Genomic DNA, 11,805 nt, shown 5'->3' with positions numbered 1-11,805 from the left:
AGATGAATGAATTATCTCATTAACACTGCAGCTGTTTCCCCGGGTATCCCAGGACGTTCGAACCCGATAATTTATATCAACAAACAAACAATTTACACACATTTAGTTTATGATTCAACACTAAACGGGTAACCTTACTGACTGCGTGAATTGATCAGTAACGCACTTTACTTCCAACCATCTGAAAAGAACGTGCTGTAAAGATTCAATATAGTAATATTAGCTTCCCTAAATTCTACTTATAATAATAATAATGATAATAATGTACATTATAATTTCGCACATTATAAAGCATAACGTTTGAAAGGTTCAGGGCTAACAAATAGAATTAAGATAATATATCTAAATCAGATTGGTTAACCGTATCAATATAAGAGGGAAATTAAAAAAGACACAAACGGATTATACTAAAAGAATATACTTTTATTAAGCATTGTAAGTTGCATTCAATTGCCTTCGAAAAAAACCCACACCACAATCCATCAAACCCAACAGTAGTTCATTCTTTTACAACCAATGAGTTAAAAAGTAACTCCGCTCAACTTACATCAAGGTAACCTATTTATAGCTATTGCGGGCAGGGGACTGAGGAATACACCATATTTCTGATCACTAATGAGTGATGAAAATCTTCATGAGAATTACATGGAAAAGTTAATTAATGATTCTGGTTTAGAAGTACACAAAGTTTTAAAACACTAAAGAAACATCAAAATGATTATAGAATTACTTATTTATGCTAAAATCTCAATGGGAAGGTCAAGCATTTTGCAAACTTGTTTTCAGCAACAAAAGGGGGTATTTCTGATTAAAGCTTTTTATAAGAGGGTTTTCATTTTTCCAGAGATGCTTTACTAATGGGAATGCAAAAACAGCAACAGAGAACAATGAATATAGTAATGAGTACACCAGGGTTAACAATATTCAACAGTGACTAGATAATTTTGTAGTTTTTTTTGTTGAGTAAATGAAACAAATGTCAATATCACAAAAACTGAAGGTTAGAGCAAATCAGTTACTGACAAACAGTTAACATCTTTTAAAGGACTATTACTGATTCTTAGACATTCTTTTGAATTTGCAATGGGCACAGTACTGGTAAGAATGGAAGAAAAAGGACTACATGCAATAACTACACTCCTTTTAAGATTGTGAACCATGCAGACAGTTTAGCTGAAACAGTAGTACTAGTTTTCTACATCTGAATCAAAAAATCATGTTGATCACTAATTTTGACAGAGCATCAGGATTGTATGCATCTCTGCAATTTTATAACCGTTTCTTGAAATATTACTTATGTAGCTTAAGTATATCATGAACTGTTGTGAGCACATTAGAATTTATGCTGCAGGATTTAAATCAACTACAGTTACTTAATTTCTAAAATAACTCAGCATATTTGCAACACAAAACTCACAATGATGACCCATGTGAGAAATGTGTTTCTGCGCTTCTCTCTTTTCATGTGAGTTTAATTTTCAAAAAGCATTTACCGTGACAACACAAAATCAATTACAATGGCAAATATATGATGCCAAGTACTGGAATAGTATCTCAACCTATAAGAACTAAAAGACAGCCAAATAAAAGCATCTTGAGGCTTCTGTATTTCAAGAAAAGGAAATAAAACACTCTCATAACCAGTTTGAGATATGTATATATCAGTGATGAGGGAGTGAACTGCATTTACTCCTTATGCTAGTAGTATTTCATACTGGCAGACTTATTTTGACCAAGAAATTGTCATTGTTCAGGTTTTACTTGCTAACATCAGAGGGATTCAAATTTCTTGTCCTCATTTTCTCTTCCTTAAAGGAAAAATGTTTTACATTGACTGTAGGCTTTCCATCTTTCCAGATATTCCGAACCCTATACCCCCTTTTCATCCTTTACCTTCTCTATAAAAATAGGTTTACTCTTCTGTTTTTAAGACAGTGGAGCCAAGAACTTCGTCTCTGTGGCAACCACTGTCTAGGTTTAGTGCATGTAAATGAGGATTAGTATTGCACATCTTGGAGTCACTGCTAAAGGCACTTTCAGGTTTGTTGAGAGCCCTGCTTTCTACTTTCATTCCGTTCAGCTGGTCAGTCTCTTTACCATCCATACCATTCTCTGTGGCGGAACCTTCTGGTGACACTGGAGGTGATTTGGCTTCTTCAGGTTTGGGCTTATTTCTCTCCTTCACCACCTCATTCACAGATGAAGCATATGCAGGCTTGTTCTAGAATAAGAAACATTTCTGATTAGGAAATTCTGATGTCAACTGCTGTTAAAAGCTAATTGCAGGGCATCCCATTGGATAACTAGGTAAACAGGTTCGATTCCAGCCCAGGAAATTTTCTGCATGTCATCCCCTCTCTCTCTCCCGCTGTTCCTGTCTCTCTCATACTGTCACTATCATTAATGAAGCTGTAATGCCCCCCCCCAATGAAAAAACCTAATTGCACATTACAACACCTTATACCTCCAATGCCATTAAAGTTAAACACTATTATCTAGGAGTTAATGTCATGATGCTTCATAATTTCATCTAGTATAACCCTTTGATTAAAAGTACTTGACAGTAACAAAGTGATGCATTTAGATGCATTTACAAAAAAAATAAAATGATATAAAAATTCCATCCATAACTGATTAAAAAAAAACTTATGATCATATGAACACTTAAGAGATTAAAAAAAGCTGGGTCCACTGAGGGAACAAAAAGGTTAGCAGCAATTTGGAAGTTAATTAGAGGGCTTTAAACTGCATAAAGATCTGCTAAGAGAATGGGATGTTCAGTCACCCCATAGTGAAAGCTGAAACAATGACTTTGTATAGTGTCATTACACTGTAATTAAACATAGGGCACAAGCTGTATCCACTCTTTCGCTGTATTGCACAAGAATAACACATACTACATATTTTGAAACATTCACATTCATTTATTTCATTTATTTCCTATTTCCTATTGAATTTCATTTATTTCCTATTGAAATGTGGGAACCTGGGGAGTCAGGTGGCTGAGCGGTGAGGGAAACGGGCTAGTAATCTGAAGGTTGCCAGTTCGATTCCCCGGCCGTGCCAAAAAAATGACGTTGTGTCCTTGGGCAAGGCACTTCACCCTACTTGCCTCGGGGAGAATGTCCCTGTACTTACTGTAAGTCGCTCTGGATAAGAGCGTCTGCTAAATGACTAAATGTAAATGTAATGTAAATGTGCTCACATCTTTTCAACACCTCACCTGGTATGTTCCCTGACTCTTGAAGCCTCTGCCATAGTATTTGGCTCCTCTACCAAAAGTCCTGAAGACAGGAGTTGAAATCACACCTCTTGGACGACTAAAGAAACATAAAATTAGCAGCAATCAAAGCTAATTTGCACAAACAATTTAGCTTTGCTGTCAAGCCATGTTTTAATTGCTCCACCAATGTTTTAATATATTCACAGAAGATTTTAAAGTGAAAATCTGCATAAACATTAAATAAGTTCTGGATTGTTAAAATCCTTTTTTAAATCTACCTGTCCAAATAATTAATATAGTGTTAATTTAAGTTTTGGTATCATGAGATAAAATAAAAGATCCCAGGCACTTTCCATTCCCACAAAAACGTATCTCATGCTAATTTCAATACCCAATTACAGCACAAAAATACAAGTATTGTTGCTTTATTTAAGATGATAAATCTTACCCTCTGTTTGATCCTCCAACAGACACCACCTGGATGGGAAAGGTACCCCTGCCACGCCCACGGCGGCTCCCTGCCCACTGGCCCACTACAGTGCCAGCAATCTCCAGCTTTCCACCTTGTGAGGACATGGCTTGAAGTCCTGGTTTGAAGGGTGAAATGACACGTGTTTTGTGTCATTTCACCCTTCATATGGATGTAATACATGAACATATCCATGTGTAAAATGCCATAAATAACCATATAATGTTGTTTTCAGGAGTTAATCCAGATTCTGTCAAACACACTTTACATTTTACATATGTATTCTTCAAAGTGCATGGGACAACATATAAATCATCTGCATCCTACTTCACTCTCAGTAGGTGTAAAACATAGCTAAATGTTTACATTGACCGTTAAGTGTCATCATCATCAACTGGTATATAACAAGTTACTACCTACTGGTTGTAATTTCTCCAGTCATTGGTCCCTTACCAGGCATTCCTCTGCCTCGCCCCTGAGGCGGCAGCATTGGTGGTGGGGGGTAGAAGGAGTTGGGAGGGGGGTAGAAAGGCATGCCATGGGGTGGTGGTGGGGGAGGAAAAGGAAGAGGATGAGGTGGGCGAGTAAAGTTCAGACCCTCCAAGATACTCTGACGCATCTTCTCCACCTTGGCAACCAGCTCAGCCTACAGGGAAGAGAAGGAAAAGTGAAAGTCACTTTAGGACTTATATCTTTATTCACAAAGGCTGTCAAATGACCTCAACCTTACCAAAACAAGCAGAATTATCTTTTCACTTTAGACACAATGCAGAAAGTACTGCCATCATTTCATGGTGTTTTACACATCAATACTCCAAGATATGAAAGATGAATATGATTATTAATATTAAAGAAAACAGAAGGCTAACTGTATGCAAGGTGAGAACATGTCACTTTTGGCTGTTTGGTTTGGGTAGAACTACCTGACCATCACAGAGGTCGATGAGAGGGGCCTTGTCCCGGTTAGCTCTGATAAGTTTACTCTGAAGCAGCTTGCCATCAAAATACATCCATGGACAGCAATGCTCCCATGGAATGGGCTGGCCACACACGTCATTGGCAAACAGAGCCATGTCCACCCCGCTCATAAACAGAGCAGACAGTTGGATACCTCGAGGGTCCAGGTTGTCAATCTGTAAATACAAACGTCCAGAAATAAAAGACAATCCAATGAGAGAACCTACCACCTCTTACCCCATCCAGAGCATTCTAATCGAAGAGCAGCACAGCACTGAGCAGCGTAAGCCAGCGTAAGCCCATTCACTCAGTCTGCAGACATATAGTAGCTGACAACCTAATCCAGCCAACACACAAAGCCAGCAGGAGAGAGACCTACAGTACACAGTCAATCTGCTACAGAGCATAGAACAGACAGGCTGACATACAGACTACTAGCGCCAAAGTGCACAGCTCGTGTGGATGGTTTACAACCAAGTCCAGCCATCATGAAATAGTCTCAACATAAATGAGAATCTCAATACATTGGGAAAACAATACTGGTGTGTCAGTAAACCATCCACGCGTACAAACACCCCTGTCACTAACAGACATCTTTTCCTGCTGAGCTAATGAAAACATGCTTGTGCAAAACATTTGTATGCTTTGCTGTACACATTTTCTTGCCACAACAATATGAGGAGTGTCCTGTGAAACAAAAGTATAACTGTCAGCAGCTTACCAGCCCAACCTCTGATTTTGAGGCCATAGTAACAAACAAAATAACCCAGTCTTAACATGATTGAATAGGTTACTGCCAAATCCGTTTTGGTAGACTGCCACCAGACGTTTTCAGGACACGCCTCATATCATATCACTACGAAATCACCTTCAGTTCCTGCAGCTGGTCAGGTTCATATAGTTTAGGAGAAAGTGCTTGGGCTAGGAAAGCGTCAAGTTCGTTACGACGCAAAATTCTTACTCCTGGCCATTGTAACATAAACCTGAAGCAAAACACAAACAGTGAAATATTACAAAATGCAGGAACTGATCTTAAATTAACTATCTTTTCTTAAGTTGTCTATTACTGAGGCCCTTCCGTTAAAAACGAAATCATTGTAACCAAGTCATTTATTGGCCTCATGTTAAGACATCATACAGGCCATACATTTGTCCAAATGGGATGAAGCCCATCTGTGTAGGTGCATGAGGTCTCCAGCTACTGTTCCCCACTCACCGGAGCACACAGCAGAGCACCATGAGGGGGGTAGGAACGTTGGCAGGGTTCAGCATGGCCGGGGTGTCAGAGCGCATGCAGGCCAGGAAGGCCCTCATCCTGCGGTTCTTGTCCTCCACGGCCTTCCCCAGCCAGAGCTTCTTCAAGTTTGGGCAGGTCCACTCCCGGAAAGGCAGGGCCTCCACCAGCTCTGGGGTATGGGGAGACTTTCCCTTGTATGCTGCCCACTCTTTGACGATCACCGGAGGATCTACAGAGAAGGGATATGAGGTTAAAACCTAAGCAACGACCCAAAAATAGTGACATTTATGATAGGTAATAGGTAAATTTAGGTTTGCTTAAATAAAATACTACCCACACTCAGGGAGGCGGTTTCTCTTCATGGCTACCCTTTGGGCCTTCTTTTTAGCCTCCGCCAGACTGAAGAGCACTCCGTAAACACATTGGCGGATAGGCCGGAACAGCTGCACCGCTGAAGGCAGGTCTTTGTTAGCTTCATCCTCAATGGTGACAGATATCTTAATTTCACCCTGCAATGAAAGACATGTTACCAAAGTACTGCAATGTTGAGTAGGGGAAGCAAGGAAGCCTAGCTAGCAAAGAAGAGTCCATCCCCCTGTCATCTCAGTATCAAAAACAAAAGTTGTCAGTGTGTCTCTGGACTAGCAGGATCTCCTGACCTTGGTGAGAACATGGTAGATGTAAGGGTACATGAGACCCTTCTTGTGTCTGTGCTCAGCAACCCGAAGCACCTCTGGGGCCACCACAGGAAGAGGCGGGGTAGTGATGTCCATGTGGTTCCTGGTTGGCATTGAAAGAAGGGATGGAATCTGGGCACTGAGGCTATGATGACCCCCCACCTCCAACCCTGGACTAATGTGGGAGGTCAGCTTGAGGTCAGCCTGGGAGGGAGGGAAGACAACATCTGGATGAGTTTATAGTGAGAAAGAGTAGCGTGTTTAAATTCAAGAGGGTTGCATCGCTCAACTTACACTTGTTTGGTCCCCCAGGTCACCCACTACTGTGTTCTCAGATTCATTTGCAGATTTGTCCCATCCTCCTTTATGGTCAATTACATGACTACCGAAACAGAAAATACTTACAATTTACTCTGAATGGGGGATGAAAAGTTTTGTTGATACAAAGTTTGATTTCCATGTGTTTGAATTAATGTAAATGTCAGTCGCAGAAAGATATTTTTAAGGTGACGTGTTATACACACTTGGCAGTGGTGCCTGTGCTCTCCTCATTCTCAGAAGAGGAGGAAGTGGAGGAGGTGTTGAAGAACGCAGGGTCACTGTTGTTGGGGCTGCTGCCCTGAGCGGGGTTGATGGGAGATGACCTCTCATACAACGGTGTGTGCTTCCCTTCATGAGGAATGTTGCTGAAGCTGTTCTGATCTGGGACACCTTTCTCCACTGAGTCCAAAGCTAGGGCAGGCTCCACCAATGGGGTTGGGTAGGCATGCTGGACCTGGACCCACATAACAAGCCATGATATCATCTCAATCACAGCTCTGGATTGAACTCAAATATGACATTTTCACATGACACAAGGGCTGTGTGGAGAAAGGGACTACTCACCCCAGGTTTCACGAGCAAGTGAGCCTGTGGAATGTTGAGCATTTGTGGAGGTGCATATTGTGGCACTGTTGCAGGCACTCCAATCTGATTTGGTCTGACTAAGAGTGGAAATCGAGATGCAACAGGGAGAGTCAGACAGCATGGCACTACATCAAGCCTTTATAGTACCTCTACTGACAGTGGAGCCACTACTGGGGAGCCTGCCAGAATACTGAAGCATACTGAGCACCTTCAGAAATATTTAGGATGATTTAATCAAAAAGACATACAACCTAACTAAGGATGGTTAGAGAAAGAGTCAAACTATAATCCAGTGTGCCTTTTGGGTCATTAGACCATTCATAAACAGACCATTCATAAACAGACCATAAATGAGTTTTCCCAAACTTGTAGTGGCTATGCAAGCCTTTCTAAAGCAGCCTATTTGTATGCGCAGGACATAGCAGCCATTCCAGAGTGGACACAAGGTCTGAGGCAAGTGGGAACATTTCTCACATTACTGAGAGCTCTCCGGCTCTGTCTATTTGACTGATACAACAGCATATTTTAAGGCAAGTTATCAAAGAGATAGATATAGCTGAGCTGAACAGAATAGGTGCAAAATATATTGTTGTGGACAGACACTGAATGCAAGGAGAGGCATAACAAGTGTAGACTGGCTTATGGTAAATTACAGAGATACATTTCATCCAGTTGAATGATTCAAACATGAGGAGACATGGGATTTCTACTCATCCCCCATGATTCACCACTAGCTTTTGTATCGCTTTGCTTTTGATGTCAAGTTTTTATGTCAAGCATGACTTCGTAAGACAAAGTGACCTTTGAAGTTACCTAAATAAGGAGAGAACTGAGGGGGTTTGCTGGCTGCAGAGTAGTACTCCACTGCCTTCTTGAAGCGGACAACTTTGTCATCTGTTCTTGACTGAAATAAGAAAAACAATGATACACCTATTGTCAGTGGAAACCATGTCAACAAAACTAAGCAGCAGGCTTAGATCAAACCAGACAACTGGCTTCATGTCTACAAGGGTAATTGTTACGAAAGTCAGAATGTTCCAAGATGTATTTGCGTAAATCAAAGTATAGAACTGCCAAAACCAAGATACTGCTGACTATGTGCCACAATGGTATTCTCATTTTCTTTATAAATAATGTTTTTGAAAGGGTTTTGGAGCAAACTTGAAACTCAGCAACCAAATATTTGCTAGTCACAGTAAAAAAGCATGTGCATTCTTGCTGTGCAGTTGAAATACCTGTGAATGCTTGAAAATGTCCTTTGCTATGGCTTCCAGGTCAGTTATGTCTTGCATGTTGCGGACATACTCAGCCACTGCTTTGATCACCACATCACAAGGGGGGAGCACTAGTTGGTGGGCACGCACCTATTGAACAGATGACAATTTATTGTCATCTATTATAAAACTGAATATGAACAATTACAAATACATTTACTGGACTTCCTGTGAACAATCAAAATATGTAGTTCTTATGGAACATCTTCAAAGTCGGAAATAGAGCGACATACAATGGGAAAATACATGGATTTCCTTCACTTTGGCTCCATGTCTAAACAAACAACTGCCTGCCAGACAACATTAAGACTCAGTTAAGAGGCCTCAGTGGAAGAGACGTTTGTAAATAGTAATTTGCAATGAAACATTAGATTTGTGCTTCACTAGAAAAACATCATGACACACAATCATTCATTGACAGTTTACCTTCAACGATGCTAATGGATGCTCTGGACCAAGTAAACTCCAGTGAAAGGCAGCCAAGTCTTCATCAGGCAGTATGTGATTACCTGTAACCAAGAAGCAATGTACTCATGAAAAACTAATATGATGAACTAGGATAGTTGTTTGTAGGTCATTTATTTGGCTAGTGACTGACAATATCTCTGTTACCAACCTAAAAGTGATGCAAAGATGACAAATCGATTTGGATTCAAATCAAGCTGCTTTGCCACTTCGTGCATCAAGTACTGGCTGGTGGTGAGGCTTTTGCCGTTGCGACTCAGTTTGAGGGCATGGGCACTGAAGTAGTAGGGGATGTTGCACAGGGCATAGTCAGAATCATACGCCACTAGGCCATGGAACCCATTCTCCCTGCATAAGGTGATCACTTCCAGGTGGTGGTCTTCGATGCTCTGGACAACCTGAAAAATGACAACAATGTTGAATTGCCTGTATACAACATTTCAAAATCACATAGAAAATATGCTCTTGAAAATATGCTCAATCACGGGAAGCTTTGGAATTCATTTAGGATTATAGACTACTTAGGTCATTATAGTTCAACAGATTGTATTATGTAATTTGAGGAATACACAGCATCTTACAAGAAGATAACTATATGTGCACTGGCCCTAAAAGTACTAGCCTTGAAAAAAAACAAGGGAGACTGATAACTGAATTTTGAACAGTAAAAACGAGCCAAGGGCAAATAAACTATAAGCGGAAAGTAGGCTGTCCAACACAAACAAGGTGACTGGACATTTTAGGCTTTGTTTTCTGAACACTGTAGCTCAATGGTTGAGCCTTGTTTCTCTAATCATCCCGGTGCCATTTCCATTTTCGAAGAGGGCCGTAACGTAAAAGTTGGCATAGGCCTGTTGGCTTTGGCTCACACTAAACAGTACAAGTGACATGTGATTTCAGTGTACAGCCAATGGTAGGGCTATTTCTCTCTGTACTCTGAAATCAGAGCCTCTGCTGTGTAGCCTATAGGAGCAGTGCAAAGGTGGGACTAACAGCAGTACCAGTGCAACTCCTCTTATGAACATTCTCACAGAAGATCCAATTCCCAGCATTCATTGGAGGTGTTTACTGCTGGATTCTGTAATGCATTGATTCGAGCTGTGCCTACTTTTCACACGTTAATGTCAAAGACACTCAATACATACTCCTACTGTACTTAAAAAAAATCTTAGCTCTCCTCCTTTTTGATGGACCTGGCAAAGATGGAGGCAATGACAATACTATAAAACAGTTTGATAGCCTTCTAAATATTTTAATCTTGAGATCCAATTTGTTAGATTATTTAACAACTGTTATCTAAATGATATGTGCATACGTTAGGATTTAAATGGCCAATTATAACCAACTTTATTTCAAGAGTTGACAAGCAAATTAATGGGCGGCTTTCAAGCACAAGAAATTCAAGATCTACCAGACAGGTTCTTTTCAGACAGGTTGCTAGCTAGCCATCCACTTAGCCAACTAAAACTCAAGACCAGTAACGTGTGACTTGAAAGCAAGCTGCACAACTGCAAACTTTTGACAATGTAGTTAGTGTAACATGTCGAATTGGTGTGTTGATAGCAGCTAGTTAACTGTGTAATTAAGGTCAGTTTTGTTGGCAAAGTAGTTACTAAATTACTGGTAATGACACTAAGGTTAGCTGGCAGTGCTAGCTAACAAGCTAACTTACCCCGATGTGGAACCTGAGGAGTGCCAGTCGGATGCAGTGGGCCATGCATACGGGAGGGAGAAACCAGACCTTCGGGGGTGGAGTTCCCTTATTCTGGACGTGGCTGACAATCTGCTGCGCTGTCTGTCTTTCATTCACCTGTCGTTTGACCCATTCGTGAAGACGGTCTTTCTCCAGGGCGCCATTGAAGCATACCAGGAGCTCAATGTTGCCGTTGAAGCAGGCCTTGGCTAAAGCAGCCAGGTAACCGAGCATGTGGTTCCACTGGCCTCCGCTCACCCAGTCGGTGTAAAACCCACCATAGAGCCGGTGTAGACAATTTTCAGCATCCACAAGCAACCTCAGCGGACTTTGAGGTGGTCTCTGTCTGCCACCTCCAACCAGGCTCCCCCGAGCTAGCTTCTGAAGCTCCACCGGCACCACAGCATTTGGGCAATGCTTTTCAATGTATTCTTGGAAACCTTGCACACCCATGATTGTATTCAAATGAGAAATTGCTATTAAAACGACTTTAAAAGTGTAGACGCGTAAAAGCAGAAGAAAACAGGGGGTTACAATACACCTCTTCCGTTGTCAGTAAACCAGTTCTATGGATATTGCAGTAGTTTGAATAGTTATATCCAAAATAAACGAAATCAAGTTGCTACTAATGCATTAACTGTTTTTGGTGAGTTGTTTTTTGGTTCATGGCTGCTGGCCGCCATGTGCCGTCTCACGGAGCCATGTCTCTGGATGTGCGTCTGTCTAGTGTGCAGAGAAAGAAGCATAGCGACGCAAGGGCACGTACTGTGCTCAGAGAAGGAGGAGTCAGTGCGTTACATCGGGCGTAGGAAAAACGGTTGCATCTCACTATGAGAGCGCAGCGATTATAATGCTATATCATTGTGTCATCTATTGCTCTATTGTCAAATTATGGTATGATGCG

The 11,805-nt window shown here is 41.1% G+C and overlaps 1 protein-coding gene across 6 annotated transcripts; it reads right to left on the bottom strand.

Annotated features, from left to right (window-relative positions):
- Window positions 1–402: 402 nt before the first annotated feature.
- LOC134022550 (constitutive coactivator of PPAR-gamma-like protein 1) lies at window positions 403–11,654 on the bottom strand. Of its 6 annotated transcripts, none has more exons than XM_062464145.1 (17): window positions 10,881–11,650; window positions 9,360–9,606; window positions 9,170–9,252; window positions 8,705–8,833; window positions 8,283–8,373; window positions 7,449–7,546; window positions 7,088–7,338; window positions 6,858–6,945; window positions 6,546–6,767; window positions 6,224–6,395; window positions 5,866–6,115; window positions 5,518–5,632; window positions 4,616–4,825; window positions 4,113–4,338; window positions 3,672–3,810; window positions 3,224–3,320; window positions 403–2,221 (listed from the first exon to the last, which is right to left on the bottom strand). In XM_062464145.1, the coding sequence occupies exons 1-17, from the start codon at window positions 11,352–11,354 to the stop codon at window positions 1,913–1,915; spliced, it is 3,201 nt and encodes a 1,066-aa protein (XP_062320129.1). In that variant the 5' UTR covers window positions 11,355–11,650; the 3' UTR covers window positions 403–1,912. The 6 variants fall into 6 exon arrangements, with proteins under 6 accessions (XP_062320129.1, XP_062320138.1, XP_062320146.1 ...); XM_062464154.1 differs by having other exon boundaries at window positions 4,146–4,338; XM_062464162.1 differs by lacking the exon at window positions 3,224–3,320 and having other exon boundaries at window positions 4,109–4,338; window positions 10,881–11,651.
- Between the last annotated feature and the right edge of the window lie 151 nt (window positions 11,655–11,805).

Source organism: Osmerus eperlanus, chromosome 1, assembly GCF_963692335.1.
Source record: "Osmerus eperlanus chromosome 1, fOsmEpe2.1, whole genome shotgun sequence".
Taxonomy (NCBI): Eukaryota; Metazoa; Chordata; class Actinopteri; order Osmeriformes; family Osmeridae; genus Osmerus; species Osmerus eperlanus.
The sequence above is the reverse complement of the archived record's forward strand: the minus strand, read 5'-3'. Positions and strand labels throughout refer to the sequence as shown.